The sequence below is a fragment of the Sciurus vulgaris genome (genome assembly GCF_902686455.1).
Source record: "Sciurus vulgaris genome assembly, chromosome: 10".
Lineage (NCBI taxonomy): Eukaryota > Metazoa > Chordata > Mammalia > Rodentia > Sciuridae > Sciurus > Sciurus vulgaris.
In genome coordinates, this window is record NC_136470.1 from 120,256,706 (window position 1) to 120,280,793 (window position 24,088).

At 37.1% G+C, this 24,088-nt stretch overlaps 1 protein-coding gene across 8 annotated transcripts in view; it reads right to left on the bottom strand.

Moving 5' to 3' along the window:
• NPHP3 (nephrocystin 3) overlaps positions 1 to 24,088 on the bottom strand; it is a 37,643-nt gene that overhangs the window by 3,197 nt on the left and 10,358 nt on the right. Inside the window, exons 7-26 of one of the 8 annotated variants that reach the window (XM_079101275.1) lie at positions 21,938 to 22,094; positions 21,352 to 21,426; positions 19,400 to 19,573; positions 17,356 to 17,459; positions 16,077 to 16,191; positions 15,359 to 15,502; positions 14,682 to 14,779; positions 13,297 to 13,399; positions 12,800 to 12,882; positions 11,283 to 11,421; positions 9,194 to 9,358; positions 7,960 to 8,054; positions 7,232 to 7,354; positions 5,777 to 5,966; positions 5,426 to 5,667; positions 4,069 to 4,144; positions 3,205 to 3,332; positions 2,108 to 2,348; positions 1,011 to 1,136; positions 344 to 459 (exon numbers count right to left, since the gene is read on the bottom strand). In XM_079101275.1, the coding sequence (XP_078957401.1) occupies positions 344 to 459; positions 1,011 to 1,136; positions 2,108 to 2,348; positions 3,205 to 3,332; positions 4,069 to 4,144; positions 5,426 to 5,667; positions 5,777 to 5,966; positions 7,232 to 7,354; positions 7,960 to 8,054; positions 9,194 to 9,358; positions 11,283 to 11,421; positions 12,800 to 12,882; positions 13,297 to 13,399; positions 14,682 to 14,779; positions 15,359 to 15,502; positions 16,077 to 16,191; positions 17,356 to 17,459; positions 19,400 to 19,573; positions 21,352 to 21,426; positions 21,938 to 22,094 (2,694 nt within the window). Of the gene's footprint in view, positions 1 to 343; positions 460 to 1,010; positions 1,157 to 2,107; positions 2,349 to 3,204; positions 3,333 to 4,068; positions 4,145 to 5,425; positions 5,668 to 5,776; positions 5,967 to 7,231; positions 7,417 to 7,959; positions 8,055 to 9,193; positions 9,359 to 11,273; positions 11,480 to 12,799; positions 12,883 to 13,296; positions 13,400 to 14,681; positions 14,780 to 15,358; positions 15,503 to 16,076; positions 16,192 to 17,355; positions 17,460 to 19,399; positions 19,574 to 21,351; positions 21,427 to 21,937; positions 22,095 to 24,088 lie in introns of those variants that run through there. The other 7 variants (XM_079101274.1, XM_079101276.1, XR_013757392.1 and 4 more) reach the window with 7 other exon arrangements.

Sequence of the window (24,088 nt, forward strand, 5' to 3'; positions counted from 1 at the left end):
CATCTGAGACAACACAAATGAGCAAGCGATACTCAGTGTGCTTAATGGTGAATGAGCTCTGAGCACAGCAAATTGCTTGCCTTCTCCCCAGAGTCAGTCAGTAGCAAAGGTAAACCATCCTTCACTATTTGCCATGATACACTCCTCTGCAAAATAAATCATGCAGCCTTCATTTCATTTCTGGATATGACTTTAGTTATCTCTGAAAGTACGTCAGCAAAAATCAACCCCTCTTGTTTCCAAGAAAGAGCATTCAGCAATTAGTATTTTGTGCTGTTCTGTGATGGGTCAAAGCTATTCCAAAAGAATCAGGATACCTAAGGAAAGTGAAGAAGATTCTTACCTAAGCACAGCTAAGTTTTTTAACGTTTCTCCAACTCGAGGATGCATCCGACCCAGGCTATCTTCATAGATCTTTAATGCTCTTTCATATAATGGCAAGGCTTCAATGTGCTTTTTCTTATTAAAAAAAAGTAATAATGTGCACGTGAACTCTGGGTTTCTGAAGGTACTATTAATGCTGTTTACACTAAGTTGACCTGCTTTGGTAAGCACTTTAAAAATGTTAATATCCTTCAAAATGATGTGAGTAAAAAGATTTAATTTATTAATAATCATATGGGAGAAGCATTATAATAGTCAAAAAAGTTTTTGACCTGGTCTGGTAACCATTTGACCTTAACCTAACAATAGAAACAAAAATCTGTTTCTTTATTACCTAATGGGTAGATGATAAAAGCTTAAAGAAAATATTCTACAGACAGATGTAGGAGTCTCCAGAATTTAAAAAATAAGCCTCTACTCTGAACTTAACATTCAGTGTTCTAACTCAGAAAGGGACGATCTTACAACTCCAACTTCAATAATTTCTCAAATATTAAAAATGGAAGCATTAGGTAGAAAAATATTATCTTACATTTACTTTATTTTACTGTGCCATAAGCTCATGCTTATCTATATTCTATACCTTAGGGGCATTCATTATAAAGAGTTAAAATGAGGGAACTTACCATTTGGCTATAAAGAACTGCTAAGTTCACCAAAGCTGTTGCCACACTAGGGTGCTTTGGGCCAAAGGATTTCTGCCGAATTTCAACAGCCAACTCGTATAAAGGCACAGCTTTGTCAAGTTTCCCCTAAAAAACAAAAGTGTAATCTAACAAAAATATTAAGGCAATATTACTATCGGATCAGAACTTTCCCCACAAATACAACTGTGTTTTAAATAATAATGTTGAGGAAAAAAGTCCCAGAAGCATTTTACTTGAGTTTAAAGGTTAGGTTCATAGATAAGTGAAAATATAATAGGATATATAAGTAAAACTATACTAAATCTAAAACCACTGATAATTTTGAAAGCCCTTTAAGCTCATTCATTATTACTGACTGTTTACAGTCAAAGAATATATTCTAAAGTAGATCTTCTTACTATACTTAGAGATGGTATCAGAATAAAAACTCACTTCTTACTAAAATCCCTTCCAGATTTTTCTAATTATTTCCTTCTACTGGCAAGTTGGGCAGATACAGCACAATGGACCCTTCTTACTAAAACGTCAATTCAGTGCCAGGAGCACCACAGTCTAAAGACAGTGTAGGCAACTCTACCTGCTCTTATCAGGAGCAGATTTCTCTGATGGTGTTTGGAGAACAGATATAAAAATTTCAAACTTTGCTCCTATGGCAAAAAATGGCTAAGACTTTAGGCAAAGTCAAAAGAGAATGAAATAAAAATGTTTATATATGCAACTAGCAAGATACTTCCTGCATCCTGATAGCTGGGTGATTTGCTATGTTTATGGCTGTTTTATACAACCAAGATAATAATGGTGGGTTTTCAGAACTTCCAAAATGTAATCTAAGTTTCATTTAGAATGACGACGGATCTATATTCGTAATGTTCTCACAAAATCAAATCAGTCCCTTAATTAAGTATGAAATAATATTTTTAAATGTTCTATATAGCTATTATAGTTTAAAAATTGTGATTTTTTTTTCAAAGCTCATATAAAATAGCCTTCCACCAGAAGACAAATTGATTTGCTAATAGTAATTGTGGCTTCATCGGTGGATTATAAAACATGTAAGTATGGCAAGGATTACTTACCATTTTCTTATACAAGATTGCAAGGTGCTTCACCGTATATGCCAAAGAAGGGTGATCAGGAGCTAAAGCGCGTCTCCGAATATCTAAAGCTCTTTCGTAAAGCTCTTCTGCTTTCTCATACTGTTTCTTTTCATTGCACAAAGCCGCCAGATTATTCAGAGACTGGGCACAGTCCGGGTGATCTGGTCCTAGAACACGCTCCCTCATTTCTAAGGAACGCTTCAGAAACTGGTCGGCTGTTCTGTGAACAAAATCCCAAAATGGTTTAAAGCACCTTATTCTCTAGAAGTCAGTCCTGAGCCCTAGTGAGGTGGAGAACTGAATCATTTTTAAAAAATTAGACCCAAATAAGGTGAAGGATTCAGCTCAAAATCCTTCCTCCCCACTTTTGCTCCCCATCCTCTCCAATCCTTTGCTTCCTGATAGTTTTAAGTGCATAAAATATCTGAATGTTGGTTGCCACTTTGCATCTTATAAAAGAAAAACTCACAAATATTTTCCAAAACAAACTTCTTACATCTTTACAGTTATTAGACCTACATCAAATTAAATATTTTGGCATTTATTCTTTCTCTTTGGAGTTAGTCCTAAATAACTGTTAATAAAAGAACCGCCTATGAGATGAGCTAAGTATTTGTTGCATTTTTCTGACATCCAAAGTTTTAAGTTTGTTAGATGTTTCTAACATTTAAAGAAAAAAATCCTTTAAATAAAAGCATACATATAAATGCCATTTGGGACTTTTATGTCCAAATAAGCTAGCAGCTATATATATTCATTGCTATGTTCTCCATTAACTAATGAACCAAGTTTCTTCTGTAAGTTCTCATGAACAATAACTATATAAACTTGCTTTTCATAAATGTATAAAACACACTAGGGAAGCTACAGAATCTTTCTTTAGTTTGGAAGCAATGTGACATAGTAAAGAAAATCCAACTTTAAGTGTGGGTATTTTCATAACCTAACATCATAAATGAAATCTGGCAAAATTTTACCAATTTTGCCTAGCTTTGGATTTGACAGACATACAAAATGGCTTTGAATAGAAGAGACAAATAGACACTTATTTTTAATATTAACAGCATGGTACTTACTCCAGGTTATTTTGAAGATAGTAAAGAACACCCAGTTCGTTGAGGGTACGGGCATTATCAGGTGTGTCCTTACCTAAGGTAAGCTCTTCTAATTGTAAGGCCCGTCTGCGTAGAAGGGCAAATCCATACTGGAGCAAACACAAAAAATCACACAATCATGAAGTGCCATCCTTGACCCTGAAACCACACATTGGGGTCCTAGAAAGTCCTTTCTCCTTTTCTCTTTAATCTATATGGCAATTATTTTAAATAGCACTCAGAAGTAGTCTAGTGGTTATGAAGAATACATATATTTCCACATGGATCACGGTCTCAAATTCATTAAAAACTACTTTGTGAAAATGATGATGAGATATTTTGGTAAAGTGTATCTCAAAATGCTCCAGAAAAGATCAGGAAACAGAGCTGATATGCAGATTTCACCAACCCCACTGCTAAACACTTGAATATCAGGTTCTTAAAAAGGCACATAGCATTTTAAAACAAATATGCCATATTTAGATTTTATCAGCAACTCAAAAAATAAAAACTGTGTGTGCTCAAGGAGAATTCCTTTGCATCTGAATTTAACACAAGATGCTAATTAAATTTCTTTTACTCCCTTTTCTAACCTACCATGCAAAAGAATCAAAGTAGCTTAAAATTTCATCTTCCAAAGTCTAGCCTTCAATTGAAGCTTCCACTTTAAAATTCCACTAAGTCATAATATGTGAACATATTATAAATAAAAAATAAAATGTTAAGAGCTTTTCTGGAAGTCACTTTAAAATCTAAAGCTCTTAAAATGTGAGGAGAATGTACTTAGGATATTCACAGATCTTTCCCTCTGGTTCAAGATACAACGCAAAAGAAATCTCTCATTACCAAGTTGCCTTTTCTCCTTGTAGCTTTCTGACGAATCTTAAAGGATTTTTTCCTAAAATGTTCAGCTTGTTCATATCTTAAAATAGAAAAAAGTACAGTAAGTCCAAAGAAGCATACACTCAAAGTATTCCATTTCAATGAAATGCAAGCACTCTTTAGATAGTGTGAGACCTTTTTGGGAGATTAAATACCACAATATTCTAGAGATAGTCACATGTAGTTCAAAATCTTTAACAACACCTTCATAAAAAGAGCAAGGTAAATCTAATCCTCAGAGTAGTTGATATTTAATTGTTTTTAACTGATTTAACTCATTCTGAATGTTCAAAGGGCAACCTAACTAAATAAAGAGTAAAAATAGCATCTTTCTCTGCACAGGCTAATTTTTGGTTAAATAGAAATGTGAAATTCACATGGATTTATGTGACCAATACTTGTGGAAGTTAAAAGAAAAACTTCCAGTACATCTCATGTAAAGATTTCTGACAGCGGAAGAGATGTCACTCTGGGTGCCTAATAGATATGAAAGCTTTTTTTTCTTTTTGTCAGTGCTGGGGATTGCACCCTGTTGTGCCCTACCACTGAACTACATCCCAGCCCTTTTTATTTATTATTTAAATTTTGAGACAGGGTCTTGCTAAGTTGCTGAGGCAGGCCTTGAACTTGTCATCTTCCTGCCTCCAACCTCTGGAGTTGCTGAAATAATAAGCTTATACCACTGCATCTGGCTGAAAGCTTTTTAAAATATATCTTTGCTTTGTTTTCCCAGTGCTGGGGAGTGAATGATGGTGTTCGCTAGCCTAGGCAAGTTCTACCACTGAGCTACAGCCCAGCCCCCGAAACCTTTTTATTATACCAGGGATTGTCAAACTTTTTCTATAAAGAACTTGGTAGTGTTTTAGGCTTTGTGGACCCCATGGGCTCTGTTGCAACTAAGGAACTCTGCCATTGAGGCATGAAAAAAAAACAGGGATAATCTGAAAATGAAAAATGTGGCTGCATTGCAACAAACCTTATTCACAAAAATGGACTTGGGCTGTGGGCAACAGTTTTTGCCTCTGAGTTAGTAATGCACTCGATATGACAAAGCTAGCCTGAGAAAGAGCCAGGATTTGAACCCAAGATCACGTGACTCCAAAGTCCACACTCTATCCTTCAAACATCTTCAATTAGAGATAAACCAGTAGTTCTAAGCTTCTCTGTCTACCCCATGAAGACCCAGACCAAAAAATATTATTTGACATGATGCACAGGGTAAGGAAATGCACACAGCTGCAAAGTGAGCCCCAACACGTAAGTACATTAAAACACTGTAGTTCCCTTTATGAAATCAGAGTGGTACTCATCTAAATATTACTTGTTTTGCTTCTGGTACAAAGTTGCAAGTGCCTCCAGTTCGCGAGCAGTGTGAGGATGGTCCGCACCATAAGCATTTTCTGAGATTTCCAAAGCCTGTTTATACAGTTGCTCTGCGTTGCCGAACTTCTTCCATTGCACATACACACTTGCCAGCTGGTGGAGGGACTGGGCTACTCTTGGGTGATCTGGATCTAAGGCTGTCTCTCGAATTTCCAGAGACCTCTGCAAAGGCACCACAGCCTGGGGAGAAAGGCGAGAGCTCAGCACAGTGAAAACCGCTCCACCTCCTGGGAAGAAGGAGAAGAGTGAACATGAAAACCACCCACGTCCAACTTCCTGTGGAGGTTACCTGACTGAGGAGGCCAAGATCCTTGAGAAATCGTCCCAGGGTTTCATAGAGATCAGCTAAGCAAATCATGTTCTCCTCTCCTTCGCAGTTTTTCTCATACTGCTTCAAAGAGTCAAAATATTCGGTCGCCATTGCGCTTTTGTCTTTGCCAACAAACTGCCAGTAACTCAGCAACTCAGCGAAGTGTCCTCTGTTCCAACAAATAACAGGGATTTAGTGGAAAGCGACCTTAAAATCCCCTCTAGAGTGAAAATACCAGAACTCATGCCACACTTTTGACAGTTCATGAGCACGGTGTAGCGAGGTCAGAGCTGTCCCAGTTGTGTGCTCTTGGGCTGGCTGGCTGGCCTCTCACACCTCATTTCCTCACTACCTGCCCTGGGTGTGGCTCTGAGGAGGTGACTGGCACTCCATGGTGTTGGCTGTTGTCATTAATGTCGTCATGGTTACTCACCAATGGAAATTTATCTGAATCTCTTTTAGACATTTCATGTTATGCAGCCAACTGAGTCCAAAAATTACTTTAAATGATGGAAATCAAGGAGAAGAAACTAATAAAAAAATCAGGTAAACTGCCATAGAGTATCCATTTTGTATCTTTGTCAAGAAACGGAGTGATAAACGTCATCTTATTCATTTGCAGATATTCACAGAAGGATGGGAGAGCTGGTGAGCTAAGGAATGAATCTGATTTCAAGGCAATTGTCAAAAGTAGGAATGCAGATCAGAAATCACTTAAGAGGTTCAACAAAGCAATTTAAGAGAGTTCACTCAGGAGCAAAACAAATTATTTTATGAAAAATGTTTACATTTCCAAGTGAAGTAGGGGAACCTTCCTGAGGCTTATAAGTCAGAGGTTTGGTTCATAAAAAGGAAGTTATACCCCTGACCAACTCAAACGTATCAAAAGGGACAAGCAAGATACATTTATGAATAAGGGTAATTCTTTCTTTAAAGTCAATATAAGTCAGATGCCACCTGGGGCTGGGTCTGGTTTGAAGGCCACAGTTTTGAGATACCTGAAGGACCTGAGAAGCATACACCTTGAATGACTTCTCTGGGTGGTTCAGATTTAGATCTGCTTCAAGATAAGAGTAAGATACAAAGTTGTCCCATGGTCATTCCAGATCTGATTTTCCAAAGCAGCAATACTTAGTGTTTCCCTCCTGAAGAAAACAGATCTCACCTGCAAACTTCTTAAAATTTTTCTCATATTATTTGTTTTTCAGCTACTACTGAAACTGGACTGATTTTTATTGACTGATTTATTGATTAATTTGTAGTGCTAGGAATGAACCCAGAACTTTGTGCGTGCCAGGCAAGCACTCTACTGCTGAACCCCCTCCCCAGCCCATGGACTGATTTTTTAATTAAAAATGCCACTTTTTTCACTGTTAAATGGAAGGACTATTCAAATTTATCCTTCTGGGGAGAGATGTTCCAGAAGCTTCTCACCTTTTGTAAAGGTTCTGAGACACGAAGAGGTTGAGGAGGCAATCGTGCAGCTTCTGTTTACTTCCCTGCTGCTGCAAAAGCCAAGGGAGCTCATCTGCGCTCCTCCAGGTCACTCTGTCCTGGCTGTCGGGAGAGAGGAGACAAGGCTGGACAATAGCTTCCTACATGGACAGTGCTTCAAAAGGCTTCAGGCAAATGTTGAAGGAAGAAAAACATATTTAACATATATCTCTAAGTACAGTCTAATCCCGAGACCGGTCAAACTCAGAAACTTCACCAATCTATGCAAACAAACACGAAGGTATTCTGGACCATCAATCAAACTCCTTCTCAGACCTCTAGGGGAAGAAGATAAAACATTGAAAGGCATTAGGAGAAGTCAAAACCCCAGGTCTTTAAAACCCTATATTCTAAAGGTATTTTTCCTAAAATTTGAACTATTTTTAAAAACCTTCAATAGACCCAAATATACATACAGAGACAAATACACATGTAATTTAAACAACTGAAGGAGAACGAAATTAAATAAAATGACCCTGCACTGATTTTACTTAAGTTGAAACCTTTAGCATAATATTAAAAGATCTCCTTACAAGATCATCTTTTATTCTTTTTTGTAATAACTACATTTTTATACTTGAAGTTATATGCTAAGAAAGAGAAATAAGGACAGAAGGAAAGAGGGTGTCACCAAAGTTACCAAAGAATGATGTGGACACTCATAGTACCTTAGTTGCAAGGTGAAATAGCCAATTAGCTTTTGCCTGTATGAAGAAATGGTGGCAGGACCTTCCATGTACTCCAGTCTCACTGTCTCCCAGGCCTAGGCAGAAAATGCTGCATTTTATTTTAAATTCAGTCATTATATATCTGATCATTAATTTGTAAATGGGAATATACTTTTATCATGGTACAAAAGAAATGGCATTAGAATATTTTAAAATTCAGGATACATCTATGTGATAAATATAGAGTAAAAATTCCTGTACTAATATTTAAGAACTCAAAACAATTTAGTTCAAACTTTTAGTTGATATATTAAAAATTCCAGAAAAGCGGACTGAAAAAGTACTAAAAAAAGTTAAATTATGTTCAAGGGATACATGATAAAGAATAAGAGCTCTGAAATGACAAACATTTCATATCTAGAAATATAATATAGTGCACTCAGAAGAAAGACTTCATTTGCATTTGCACACATATACCAATGAGCATGGCACTGCACATTGATGGGACTATGAGTCAATAGTTCCTAAATATTTACTATTATGTGTAGACATCAAATCCACTACCTCTCAAGGACCAAGGACCATCTAACTTCTCTCAAAACCCTGTAGTAAGCTGGAAAAGCCCCCTAGGGCTTCGGACTTGCCCAAAGTCAGACAGCTACTAAGCCTTGAAGAGTTGGGTTAGGAAAGGCGGCTGGCTCAGAGTCTCACTCATGACACACATATATATAATCATACCAGCAATTCAATAAAACACAAAATTGAAAAAACCTTTTTCCAGAAAGAAACCTCTCTTTTTTTTTTTTTTGTTTTGATTTTTGATCTTTTATGACTCACTCATTCACTCACTCCTTCCTTCCTTCCTTCCTGCTTTTTTAATTCAAAAATTTTTATTTTTATCATGGAAAAACACTTAACATGAGATCAATCCTCTTAATAAATTTTTAAGTGTACAATACAGCATCATTAACTTTATGGACAATGTTGTACAGCAAATTAAAGCAGCTTGAGATATAACCTTTCAAAATAAGAGTCACCTCATAATGGGACTACATAAACATAATATTAGACAATTTTTAGCCTAAAGTCAGTGCAAAAAAATTGTAATGCCAAATTTCAGATAATTTTATTTTTTAACTGAAACATCAAACTAACCTAGTATAATATAAAATAGTGAAATATTGACATTTATGAGTAAAAAATTCTTATTAAAAGATGTTGAAATAACACTTACTTGGAGATGTTGAAACCTGAGCAAGCCACAACCATATGTCAACAAACACATTTTATGTAAACTGTGAATGAGGGAGGTCAAGACAGCCCAGGACATCTCAGGATAGAGTTCCATCAATTCTGATTCACTCACACCATTGTGACTAACATTGACAAGGCAGAGAATCTGGGCAGAAAAATAAACAATAATCACAAAGCACCTTTCTAAGTAACTAACAGTCATTACATTTTCTAGAATTCATGTAAGCTTATTAACATTTTATCCATACTTACAAATGATTTAATAAATCAAGAAGCAGAGTTCTTACAATAAAACATGCTGCCAAAAAGGCATTAATTAAGGACAAGGTAGTATATGTATAAAAACTAGCATCCAAAGATCACACACATAGAGAAAAAAGTCAGTGAAAATTGGAAGTGCATGAAATATATTATAAAAACTAATGACAGGATTCCAATTTGAGAAGACAACAGGAAAAACAGAACTCCTACTACAAATGCCTATGAATATCAGACAACATGTAATAGGAAACCAAATCAGAGGGACAGGTGCTGAGCTACTGTCCCTGGAGAAAGTGGAAACAGAGGCAGCAGTCCCACTGACTTAAAGCTTTGAGGTCACACCACACTGGAGTGTGACAAGAAGTGGGAACTAGAATCCCTGTCAATACCAGGATCTACTTTCTGAGTGAAAGGGTTCAAAAGGAAAATGTCAGACATGGAAAGAATCCAAGGAAGCCTGGTAGTAAGATGAGAAGTCAAAACACCAGGAACCACCAGGTTGAGAAATTCACATAAAAATGGATCCAGCAGGCTGGGGATATAGCTCAGTTCATAGAGTGCTTGCCTGTTAAGCACAAGGCCCTGAGTTCAGACCCCAGTGCACAAAAAAAAAAAAAAAAAAAAAAGGATCTAGTTTTGAATTATAAGGAGCAAGGTGGCTAGATATAAGATAAATGTCCAAAAATCAAAAACTGAATGTATTAACAAACAATAAAATACTATTTTAATTATAAAATACTTATAAACAAATCTTTATAGATGTGTAGGATCTTTATGGGGAAGAAGATAAAACATTGAAAGGCATTTAAGAAGATGACTAAATAATGGAGAGTCATCTTTCCATGCAGGGGAAGACTTTTATGATCATTCTCCCCAGGTTAGTCTTTACATTCAATTCTATTCTAGTTAACATCCCTATGAGCTTCCATGGCACTCATGGAGTCAACTCCAAAATTTATATAGCAAATTAGCTAAGACCATTGTAAAGAAGAATAACAAAAGAGGATTTACCCAACTAAATATCAGAGTTTAAAGTTCTAATAACTAAGACAGTGTGGTACTGGCAAAGAATAGGCAAATTTGGCATAGAAGAGCCTGGAAACAGACTGACATTCATACATGAGCTTGATTTTTGTTAGTATTCCAAATCAGCAGAAGAGATGTACTATTTAGCAAAAAGAACAATGTCTATCCATATGACTAAAGATTAAATAATAACTTCCCTCCTCACACAATAAATAAAAATACATCCACATGAGATAAGGACTTGTACAGGAAGAACTGTAATACCTTTTGAAGGAAATTACACACACACACACACACACACACCCACACCTACACACACATACAATTTAATGGCAATAAAAGACTTTTTTAAAAGATACAATAGGCCTAGACCATAAAGGAAACCGTTGATAAATTTGATTTTATCAAAATAAAACTTTCAATGAATGACATCCTAAAGCTGAAAGATAAGCCACAAACAGGAAAAAGGCATTTATTTAGAACTCCTACACCAATAAGAGAACAACAACAACAACAACAAAACCCAACTAAAATATGGGTAAAGCATGTGAACCACAATACATATAAGAAGAAAGAAGGATAATCAATAAATGTGAAAAGATAAGAAGCCCCAAAGATAATCAGGAAAATGCAAATTCTGGCAAGCATGCATGGCTGCCAGCATTCCTGTATAAGCTTGAAACATATTTAAGCACAAATTAAAAAAAGAAGTATTTACTTCAATTCACATGGGTACAAACAAGGCCAGGTAGCCTTCCTTTTATAAGCTGACCACACTTTACCTGTCTCATTAGCTCTTTGTCCACGTCGTTTGCCATGGACTCCTGGATGGAGCGCAGAACAAGCCTGTACAGTGAGACAGTGTCTTGGCACTGGAGACACTCCTGAAGGACCTTATCTACACCGCCTGCTCTTCCAGCACTGCTGGAACGGAGAACAGATTTTATTCCCTTATAGACAGCCAACATCTGTGAAACATCTGGGGTAAAGACAAAGTAATCTCTATTTTTTTGTACTGCAGCTAATAATAGGAACTGAATAACATATGACACAGGAAACATGTAATTTTGTGAAGCTACTAGAATCATCAAGTTTATTTTAGTAAACTACTTAATTCAGTCCAGTGGGCCTATGCTGAGACTCCTTACCTTTCAAGAAATTTCTATGCACTGTGGAACTTAAAACTGAGTAAGACACTGAGAAGCCACCTACACACAGGACGCGGGGAAGGAATGGTAAGTACTGTTAGTAAGTTAGCCATGCAAATGAAATTTGTGTAGAACCAGAACTTTTCAAACGTTAGGCTAATAAACTGAGGGCAATCAATAGAGGGGTTTGTTTTAAAATACCAATAGTTATTTTTTTGAATATAAAAATGTATGAAGAAGAGAAAAATAACCACAAATGGTCCCTAGTTCCTGTTAAAATAGATACTCTGATAAATATTATGAGGTCTGTGTGAGAAGCCTTCCACTCTGAACCGCACTCACTGTACTGCTGACATTCATGGAAGCAGATTTCCTGCTGCAACTTAACTGTGAGAAGGATGGTGGAAATGTCATGCACCCTTTAAGGTTTTAGGAGATTTTTTTTTCATTCAAATTTTGTACTCAAGATGAGAATTGGAATTAACAGACAAGAGTACTAGATTTAGTGTTTGGAAATAAGAGTTGTGCTAGAACTATTATACATTGTGATGAATGCCAAAAAAGTTATTTTAAAAAATGAACCTCTGGCTGAGGACAAAGTAGAAGCTATCCTGAAGAAGAAATGAAAGTAGTAAAAAGTTCTAATGCTTACCTAAAGGCAGATTCCTAATGGATACTAAAACAGAAGAACTGCTGTATGACAAAATGTTTATCAGGATTTGAGAACACAGACAGTTGGAGATTCCTGCCTGCACACTGACCTGATATTCAAGGACACTTGAAGCAATATTCTGAGCATACCTCAGATGTCTGCTCCACTTTCCAAAGCTAGGGGCCTCTGCAGGTTTGGCACCGAGCACTGACGGGTGGCCCTAAATGAGGGTGAAGGCGGCCTTCCTTTTGAAACCCAGTGGGGAAAGGGTTAGGGTGATGAAAATGAGATAAATCTATCACTGAGTTCTGATAATTCACAGGCTAGTCAGCCTTCAGCAGTCAGCCACTGTCATGGAGTGTTAGTGTCATCATTAGAATAAGCAGGAGTCTGAGCGGCCCAGGCAACTGTTGTAAGGAGCAGCCATCGGTGCACAGGGCGAGGAAGTGCTCTGTAGCAGACACAAAACACGCAGACTGGGGACACGGCCACCACTCACCGTGCCATCATTTTGCCGAAAAGGGTGACATAAAGGGCATTGCAGGTTGTAGCAGAACGACAGTGTCGTTCTAGTTTCTTCTCCTGCATGGGTTTCCCCCAAAACAAAACAAAAATACAATAACCACTCTGGAATTCAGCGGTCATCACTACCGAGCCATCCACAAACATCCCAGCAGAAACAGTGCTTTCTGCCATCTCATGGGGACATCATTCCGAGCGGCAGAGGATCACTGGCTGTGTCAGAATGCAGCCAATGTGAAAACGTGCTTTTGCTTTTCAAATACCTGCTTAATATTATACAGCATTCCTTAAGCCCATAATCTTTTCATCACTTCTCTGTTGTTAAAGAGGCAACACATTTACCAAAGTAATTACTAGATTCCAGTTCTCTTTATAACCATGAGCCCCAATATTGAATTTTTAAGTCTCACATAAGATATTTTATAAGGAAGGTTGACACAGAGTGAAAACAGTATCAAAATTAAAAATACTTACCTGCTCTTTATTCAATTTAATGTCTACAAAATGGCATTCTGCAATTATAATAGATTTTGCATCTTTTGGATTTAAAGGATCGAGATGAAGTGTAGGCCACAACCTTTGGTTTAAAGAAAGTAAAACTCAAATCATTCAACAAGAACAGTAATCTATCCACAGCAAAAGTTAAAAACTATTATGGAAATTAGTTTTTTATTCTGCTTTTATAAAGTAAGTGAAGTTAATCTCTGTAAATCACATGAAGTAAAACAATTACTCTGATTTATTCCAACATGTATATCATTACAGCAATTAATCACGACAGTGTTATAAATAGCATATGCATTAGACAACTAAGTGGTAAAACATTTCTAGTTCTGTGTTCTGTACCTTTGGTAAAACTAAACAGAGGTATCAATACTTACAGGAGTAGTACAAGACCCAGTCTTTGCTCACGAGGACTTATAAAGCAATTGAATTTAACTACTACAATATTCACTTTCAATATGATAGCAAAAAATATTTTTTGGGGGATGGGGAAAATCTTACTTTTTTATATAAAGCACAAATACATGTACGTATCTGCTTATATATGAAAACAGATAGTGTACGTGTAGCACACTATAGTATTTTCTTAGGGAGCAGAAATTAGAAAAAAAATTCTATCAGGCTTCTTGGGGGGAAAATAGGCTAAGAAACACTACTCTACAAAATTCAACCTCTGTGTCACTTTTTTGAGTGCTACTAAAGTAAGCTTTAGTATTTCAAGATAACAGGAATCTAGACTATTATTTCTGGTCTGCTGTCCAGTGTTCCTTGCCCATAAATTAAACCACCTATTAGGCATCGTTACTTGGATCTACAGTTGGCAACTCAAGCCAGCAGTGTCTAATAACTGAATTCAACACCTTTCCCCCACAAACTTGCCTGTAACTTGTGTTTCCTGTTTCAGTTCATAAAATCACCATCAGTTTCATTTCTTTGTGCATGGGAGTGTGTGTGTATGTGAGTATGTGCTGTATTGGGGATTAAACCCACGTGCACTGTACAACTGAGCTACATCCTCAGCCTTTTTTAATTTGTGAGACAGGGTCTCTAAATTGCTGACGTTGGCCTTGAACATGTCATTCTCCTGCCTCAGCCGCCTGAGTCACTGGGATGACAGTTGTGAGGTACCAGGCCCAGCTGTTTGATTTCTTGAATTTAGAGTTATCTGAGCTTTCTCCTTTCCCCTTATATCCCAGATCTAACCTCTCACCAAAATCTATAGATTGGATCTTTTTCTTTTTCCTGCATTTATATGAAAATCATGAAAAACACAAATACATATCAAAAACCATTCCTTGTTTGTTTGCCCTTAAAACATTCCATGTCATCTAAAAGAACTATAGGTAGCGTCGTACCTCCATGCTGCAGGGCAAGTTTCCACGTTCACAGAAACTATTACTCTTACGTTCACTGGCAGTGGGTCTATTAGCCATTTCATGTGCTTCTCAACTTGCTTAAAAATATAAAAGCGAAATTCAGTCTATTAATCAAGATATTGAAAACAATCCAATAGTAACTCCCTCAATATAGTTAAATTCTCATTAAATTTCTCTTGTTATTAAGGATAAAAATCGGGGCTGGGGAGATAGCTCAGTCAGTAGAGTGCTTGCCTTATAAGCACAAGACCCTGGGTTCGATCCCCAGCACCCAAAAAAAAAAAAAAAAAAAAAAAAAAGGTTAAAAATCCTATTCTGGGATGATTTAGGAATTCAAAAGAACAAGTGGCAGAACACTATTATCACTGATCTGAATTTTGGACACTTGGGGAAATGTCCAGACTCTGAATATATGTGAAAATGGTTTTTGCTAATTATGTAAATTCAGTTGGTCCTTCCCAATAAGATACTGGCACACGACACTTTTTTTTTTTTTTTTTAAATCCAAGTGCTTTCTTCCTAGAAATTAAGAAGGAAGAAAAGAAATAGCACTGACATTTTCTTATCACAAACATGGAATTTAAACACCTGCTCTGGTCATCACTGATATTTTTGCCTTTCAGAGTATAGCAAAGGTAACAAAGTGCAAAGAGTACCTGAACTTGATCTATAGAATCGATAATGATGATGATGCTGCCTTGGTGACGTGCAGAGAGTTTCTCTAGCCAACGTGGAAATTCTTCCAGGAGCTTAGCAGGATCCAGAGTCAGTGCTGACACAGACCAAGAGTGCTGCATCAACTACAGGATGAGGACAGGCACAAATGAAGGGGCGCCCCCATCACAGCTGCTGGAAATGCTCCCGAGCCTACTTTTTACTTCACAACTGAGTTACCAAGAGGACCTGATTACATGCTATTTTTAACCTTATACAAAACCAAAACTGCCTCCAGGCTGACTGTCCTTTATCTGAAATGCTTGGCATCAGAAGTGCGTCAGATTTCAGGTTGTTTTTTTTTTTTTTTTCAGATTTTGGAACATTTGCATATGCACAGTGACATTTACTTATCTTGGAAATGGGACCCAAATCTAAAGATGAATTTGCTCTGTTTCATATACATCTTCTACACACAGCCTGAAGAGGGGGTGTGTGCAGTATTTTTAGTGTGCCTGCATTGTGATTGTGACCCTGGGCACATGAGGTCGGGTCTGGAATTTTCCACTGGTGGTGTCATGTTAGTGCTCAAAAAGTCTCTAATTCTGTTGTTTCAGATTAACCTGTAATGCTACAAATTTATTTATTACCATCTCCTTAGTCCTGACAATTTCTGAATCTAAACAAAATTCTGAGAGTTCCAAAGATGGCATGCTATACCTTTAAGGTCAGCCGTTTAATAATCAAGGAGGACTCTGAACTGGTTGACATTGGCCTCCCCACAAAATGAGAAAGGATCAGCGTGTTCGGGGAATTCTTCTGTTGCAACTGAATCCTGAAAGACAAACAGGACTGTTACAAAACTGACCAGCGCCTGCACTTCAACAAAAGAAGAATTCACAGCAAACTAGACATTAAATGCTGCCTGTCAGCATGGTTAGTCACTTGTAAATAAATATGGAGCGTTCTGATTTTCCCCATTTTTACAAACTTTTAAATATACTTTAAAAAAATTATAGATTCACTTTAGTCACAAATTGATACTTACATTAGAGGTTGTTAGTAAAGTAAGCATTAAAATAGTTTACATTGGAGGCTAGTAAAGTAACAATTAACTTTTCATTAAAAAATGCTATTTGAGGAAAATTTATTAGGTACAAAAAACACTGTTTTTCAAACATAACTTTAAATAATAGAGCAATAAACAATAATCAATAATATAACTCTTCAATATAAATAATAATTATGAATAAAATACTCTTAATACTTGCTTTAAAATAATACAATGAAATTTATAAGTTTATTAGTTTATATGAGCCTTAGGCTATAAATTGAAGACTAAACTACATTCACAGTAAAGGTTATCCTTAGTTTTGATGCCTTTTAGAATTTATCTTGCTTTAAACAGTCTGTCTTGAAAAGACTAGATTTAACCCAGGAGCACTTTACCACTAAGCTACATTTCCAGTCCTATTTATTTATTTATTTATTTATTTATTTATTTTATTTTGAGACAGGGTCTCACTATTTAGGGCCTTGCTAAGTTGCTGAGGCTGGTCTTGAACTTGAGATCCTCCTGAGCCACTAGAATTATAGGTATGCATCACTGCACCTGGCTATAGTCTTTGTCATTTTTAAAATATTTTAAAATTCTATGGAACTTTTAAGATGGAGTCAATAACTGAAAATAAACAGGCATCCCTCTTTAATTTACCTAGTTTCTACCACACTGACATGGCTTACACCTGTGTTCCTTTATCTCTTACCAATGTAATTTATGTACACAAGCATGAATGCTCACATTCCCTGCTTCTTTTTTATTCTGTATTTTATCTCTGACATCCAAATTCTAGACACTCCATGAAGCTGTCATTTTACTTCTCTTTGTTAGTGGTTAGTAAGGGCTGTGTGGCAGGGCAGACATGCAGTGCGTTCTGTTGAAGGACCTCAGTAATTCAAATGATGAGGATAAGAATGATTTAATTGCACTTTATCATACCACTTTGATAAAAGAAGGGACTTTCCAGAACCTGGTCCTCCAGACACCAGAAGGGGTGGAATCGGCGCTGGTGCTGCCACCAGGTCATTGAGGCGTTGGTAATACTAGAAACAATAATGAATTTAAATTGTGAGGAAGTGTGTGCCTCTGAGAATACCAGTCAACTTCTGATTATCAATGAAAATACTGGAAAAAGCTACATCGGAAAACTCTACTGTTAGGGGACAGCAACTTCATGATGGCTTATCATTGTGCCTGAAATACACCCGAAATAATAAACTAAGAATGGGCCCCACTTTCTTCTCCCACAGTGGTGCTGCCAATTGATGAGTGAAGGACACCACTTCAGATCCAAGCAGGTTTTGCAATTCAGATGTTTTGTAGAACGCTGCAGTTCAGTCACTCTGTCACACTGGAGCCCTGAACCAAAGTGCCACAGAAGGCCTTGAGGGCCCTGGCAGGCATGGTGGATCTCTTCATCACAAAACCAACACCTGCTTTATCGGTTGACTATCCCTTATCTGAAATACTTGGCACCAGAAGTGTCCCGGAGACCTTCCCATTTTCCAGGGACTGGTGAGAATCGTTCCAAACAACAGCAGGTTTCTTCTGGGGCCTGTGAGTCTGCCAATCTGCCCCAGGAAATCAGGTTAGCACAGGATGTTGGAGATCTTTCTGAAATTGAGTTCTATGCAAAATCCAAGAACCTACATTTCCCACGCTCTTTCTCAGACACTCAAAACTGGTTCAGAGCTTAAAGGACACACTCAGCAAACCAAAATATCACAGTACTTGTCACAGTTCTTAGGGAATTTCCAAAGCTATCTTGGGGTTCAGATGTTCATTAAGTAGCCTAAATGACAGCTGATGAAAATTTTTTAAAAAATCTGTAATAAGTAGTTTATGGCTTTAGGTTAGAAAATTTCTCTAGGGACTATAAGAAAGGATTACTTGGTATAGTTTTACAATTAATTTTTCTGCTTGTCTACCTAGATATAGAATCCCTAAGAACCAAATAATTCTGCTAGTAATGATGCATCTGAGGGAAGAAAAGAAGGACTTCATAGATTAACTACCTTAGACGTTCTAACCACTTAGCATATGGTTCTGTAGAAAGTTCATTTATAGATCCATCGTTTTCAAGTTAAGATCCCTTGTTATTGAAGAAAAAACAAAGGATATGGAGCTAGAAGATGCAGGTTCAAATTCCAGATCTGCAATCTACTCCCTGTGTTGTGCTCTTGGTTAAACCATAATCAGAACTTCAGTTTCTTTGTGTATAAATAACAACAGTAGTACCTCTCTTATAAAATACTAATTTAACATTTTTCTTACAAGTGATACTGCGCGAAGTGCTTTATGTACATCATCTGGCTTGAGTACCTACCTATAAGGTAGGTACTAGTAGTTATTATTATTGTACAGACAAGGAAACCAAGTCTAGATTTGGTCAAAATCAAGTGATCTGACCAAATTCCAGTTAGGAAATGATGGAACAGGACATAAATACATAACACAAATTATAAAGGTTCTATAAAAAATACAAATGTTAATGTTAGTTTTCATAATATTCTTTAACATATTATCCTTACATTAATTTTTTAATATTAAGTATTTTTTGAACTTAGACACCTTTGTTTGTACACATCAAGTTACTTTAATTTGTTTAGATATTTAGGATGCTGAATAGACCACTAAAGGATTGATCTGCCTGTTGCATGAACGGTTGCACTCTGCTTTCTAAGTGTTTGATATGCTGATTCTTTTAAATTGGAAAAAGAGCTTTACTATTCTAATCAAGTTTCCTAGCTATGCTACACCCAGCCCAGGTGAGCCGTATGGTGGTATTACGAATTGATAAGTTCTAATATATAACCAGAATTGCTTGGTGCTCGTAAGTTTATCTGAATCTCACGTGTCTTTCATATCTCAATATAGATAACCAAGCTATGATGGCAGACAGCTAACCAGTCATAAACCCTGATTATAACACAGCCTTTTAGTGATGACTGCTCTTTGATGTAAGAATACTCCAAATGCTTACCTTCTCGAATCCTAACTCATGAGCTGAATTAGAAGCCTGCTGAAAGGTTTCCATTTGCTCTTGTTCATCATGTATGTCCCACAGAACATCCCCAAAATCATCTTCTTCTGGAGGGGAATCATCACTTCCCAAATCCTTAGACTCCAGGTCTGTGTTCTCAAAGCCCAGTATGTCCTGAACACAAAGAACAAGCACACAGAAAGGAAGGAGAAAATGAATGAGAAGCAAAGACCTTGCATCAGGGGTGAGCAAATAGTCCAAACTGGGCTTGGGCCCAAGTGTACTCTGTAGGTACAGAGGAGGGCATGTCCAAATACATGGCCTTAATATAATACCTGTGAGAATAAAGTTATAACCATAAATGCTGATTTAAAAATAAGGAAGACAGAAATACTAAAGTAACAAAAACAAAGACCTCTTCTTACTAAAATAAAGCTAGAGGGATATTGGACTCTGATGAGATGTGCTTTCTGAAAAATCCTTCGTAGGATCTGTGATTATATCTGCTAGTGAACGATTTTAAAGGCTGTGGTTATATCTGCTAGTGAACAATTTTAAAGAAAGTGGGGCCCTAAGAAATATGCCATAAAAATGCAATTACTAAGATGGAGTTTCTTGATATCAAATATCTGTGCTGTCATATCTCATCTTTATACTAGATCACTGAAAATATGTTATCCTTCAAGCATTAAAGATGGTCAATACAGCCAGTTTCATTTTGCTGAATTCATTTTTTTATCTTATCCTAAAATTTGCAAGATTGCTGAAAATATAAAAATTTATAATGACAATCTTTATATTAGATAACATCATACAAAATTGTTTTGGGCTCACTTTTTTTCTCTGATAATAAATTTCCATATCTATAATGCTAATTAATAAGAAAAGGTATTCTAACCCCTAACTTCTCAAGTAGGGTCTCTGGTTCTCTACAGGTGTCTGGAGGGATGGGCAATTACACACTAAAAATGGTACATCTTCCTCTTGTGCTCATTTTACTTGAAGATGGTGGGGTCTTTGATTATAGTTATTGGTATCTTATTGATAAATAATTTTGACGATAATTTTAATATTAAAAATAAGCAGGGCTGGGGTTGTAGCTCAGTGGTAGTGCTCAGCCAGCACATGTGAGGTGCTAGGTTCAATCCTCAGCACCACATAAAAATAAATAAATAAAATAAAGGTATTGTGTCCATCTGCAACTGAAGAAAATATTTAAAAAATTAAAAAGGTATACTCTCAGACTAAATAAGGCAAATATATAAGATAATACATGAAATTTAATAAGAACCTTAAGCTCCAGACACCTTGCTGGTTCATGTTCTCATCCCCCTTGTGGTATACTTGAACATCTCTCTGCTGTTAGGGATAACCATGGTGGGAAAATCTGAAGACTTTTCTAATCTATAAAAATCTAAAGTGCACACAGAATCTAAGGAACTCTTTATTGAGTAAAATGCACATTATACATCAAACATCTATTTTTTCTGGGGGGGTACTAGGGATCTAACTGAGGGATGCTTTACCACTAAGCTGCATCTCTAGCCCTTTTATTTATTTATTTTTTTTATTTTGAGACAGGGTCTCACTAAGTTGCTGAAGCTGACATCGAACTTGCAATCCTCTTGTTTCAGCCTCCCAAATTACTGGGATTACAGGTGTGTGCCACTGTGCCTGTCTCAAATATCTGCTGGTTAACTTGCACTTTTGTAATACATTTTACACTTATTAGGTATGAACTGTCATTCATCTCTGTGAGACAAATGAGTGGTAAAGGCACATGGTCCTAAGTAATACCATGACCACACCACAGGATGGACTCCCAACAAAATTAGAGTGCTTTCCTCGGGTACTGTTCTCAGAAGAACAAACAGGTGTTTTTTCCTGAGAAACTCTACAGAAAATAGTCTTAAAACATTTTAGATGAACTCTTATAGGAAATTCATATTTACCTGTTTAATAATCTTTTCCACACAAATATAAGTTTTATATACTCCTTCTGCAGGATCTCCTGAGTGATCAATGAACTGCGGAAAATAAAAATGTTAAAGGTAACAACAAAGTAACAGCAGGAAGAGGTGCCTACCTAGGGTGATTGTGTGTCAGGAAATATTCAAGGCTTAAAGTATCTGCTCTCGTTTATCCTCAATAACATTATAAGGGAGAAACTATTGTTACCCTCATTTTACAGAAGAGGAAACTAAGGCATTTAAAACAGAAAAAAAACTCATCTAAAGTAACACAAGGAGTTTAGTGTGAACAGTGGTGCAATAAAACCAAAAGTACACAGGTTTTTGACCCTTATCACCTCTCCTACCACCAGCCTGGTCTGAGCCACTAGTATCTCTCACCTGGATAGTGCCACAGCTCTCAGACTCTGCCCACTATCCTCCAAACTACTCTCTTCTCCACAAAGTGGCCAGAGATTACTCTAGCCAAGTTGGCTTCCTCTCCCTCCTCAAACACTCCAGGCTCACACCCACCTCAAATCGCTTCTCTGCCAAGCATTTTCTTAAAGACGAATCCTGTGAATTTTACCTTGGCTTTGTTGGCCTTGTTGAGGTTAGAAACTTGATCAATCAATTGCTGGACAGAGTCGGAACTAACTTTCCCGTCCTCCAGACGATGATAAATTAACCGTGGTTTTCCTTCAGGGTTTTTCAGAAAGGCTTCTTCACAGTCTTCCAATAAAAGGCTAGATTGGAAATGGGCATTTCTGGTGCTGCACTGCACTGTGGCAGCAAATGGTTAGTAAAACAACCTATGCAGTGACAAGTGGCCAGAGAAGGACCAGCTGCAGCCCAGCAAAGGCTTCTGAAAGCGGCTTCAAGTCCTTAATTCTATAATGAAACTCTGTTCTAGCTTCGTCTTAAAATACAATGTGTTCCTTAGCCAAAAATTAGAGTCAGTATGATAAATTAAGCATTAAATTCTAAAGTTTATACAACTATATTTTTTAAACCTCACAAAATTCTCAAAAATTCTGTTAAACATGGTTCAAAACAGTGGAACCAGAATTATGAGACTTTGCAAATACATGGAAAACAAAATTCCATTGACAAATATACATTTTCTAAGTTTAAACACAAATACTATCAGCCCCAAAGGCTCAAGATTCTCTTCTTCTCCAGTCTTTTAGCCTTTTGTCATCTAATAATTGGCCTGAAGATGTCCAATATCTACTATGAGAAAACCTAGGGGTAGATGGGTGAGGTCAAATGACTAGCAAAAACCTTAACTGTGGTAAAGTTTTGTTTTGTTTGTGTTTTTTTTTTTTTTTTAAATAAACTTTGCTGCAGGGAACTGTAATTATATTGTTTACAAAAGTTACTGAAAAATTCCAGTACTAAAAAACAACTAGTGTTTTCTACACCACGGGAACATTGCAGCCAATTCCCCTTCCTAGGAAATGTTAAAGTTGTCTAGAGAGGCAATGGTGTGTAGGTGTGCGTGCATGTGTGTGTAAGGTAGGGGAGCTAGTAAAAGATTCAGAATTTGCAAATGCAGAAACTAGACCCAAATATAAAACAGAAGAAAATAATATTCTACTAGATATTTCTATGCCAACCAATCTTCCAATCCACAGAAATTTTCAATGTTGAAATCATTCTGGACATGTTCTATAGAAGTTTGGAATTTAAATTCCCATTTCTTTTTGCTGTAGTTAAAAAAAAAAAAAAAATCTGTGGCTCAAATGAATGCCAAAGAGTGGGCCCTCTGTTCAGATGCATGTTTGTATTTGAAAACCAGGCCCTGCAAAACTGACACAGGGGCTTAGGTAAAATGCTATGGTCTCTGTGATTTGGTGGCATCTAGTGGAAGAAAGGAGATGGTACAGATGAATGAAGTAAACAGGTCAAGAATTAATAACTGCTGAAGTCAGAGAGTAAGGCAGGCCAGCTGACATGATGATAATCTGCACTGCAGAATCCAGTCAGAAGGTGGGTTGAGTGGACAAATGCAGAGGGCAGGAGCTGACAGAGGAGATGCCATCATGTGAGGCCACAGGAGTTGAAAGTGAGGAAGATGAGGAATGAAGAAAGCTCAACTGCAGGAGTGGAACTTCCACATAACTAAATTCTGTAAGGAAACTCTACAGGCAAGTTGTTACTAAGAACTGAATGAAACCAAGAGCAGGGCCTAAGAAGTCTTGAGAGGTGATGTAATTACCCTTTGGTCCCTGAAGGCTGCCCAAAAGGGAGCTCTTCTCCTTTGAGAAAGATGAACAATTCACTGAAGAAAACCAGTCCCTGTCGTCCCTCTGTGCCAGGAGGACCAGAGGCTGCCTCCAAAGGGAAAAGCAGCCTTCCCTTCTACTTAAGATCAAGAATTCTTCATTAGCCTGGCTGCCCAACAAGGGTCTTGCTACAATGAAGGAGAGCAAAGAGTCAAGAGCAAATCATCAAGAGCAAAGATTTCAGACCTTCATCTGAAATATTCCTATGTGGCCACTCTCTTGGAGTCTCCATATTTCAGTTCCATCCTTCACTTGAAGAGATTCCACCTCTGATTCTGCCAGGAAGGGAAGCAGGTCAAATTAAGTACAATGAAGGCAGAAACACATGGACAAGCAGTGTCAGAAGTCTGGCCATTTCCCTTCTCTGGTGAGTGACAATGAAGAGGTATGGCTTCTGGGTTCCTCACCAGATAGAACCTTTTTTTTTTTTTTTTTTTTAATGAAGACTGAAT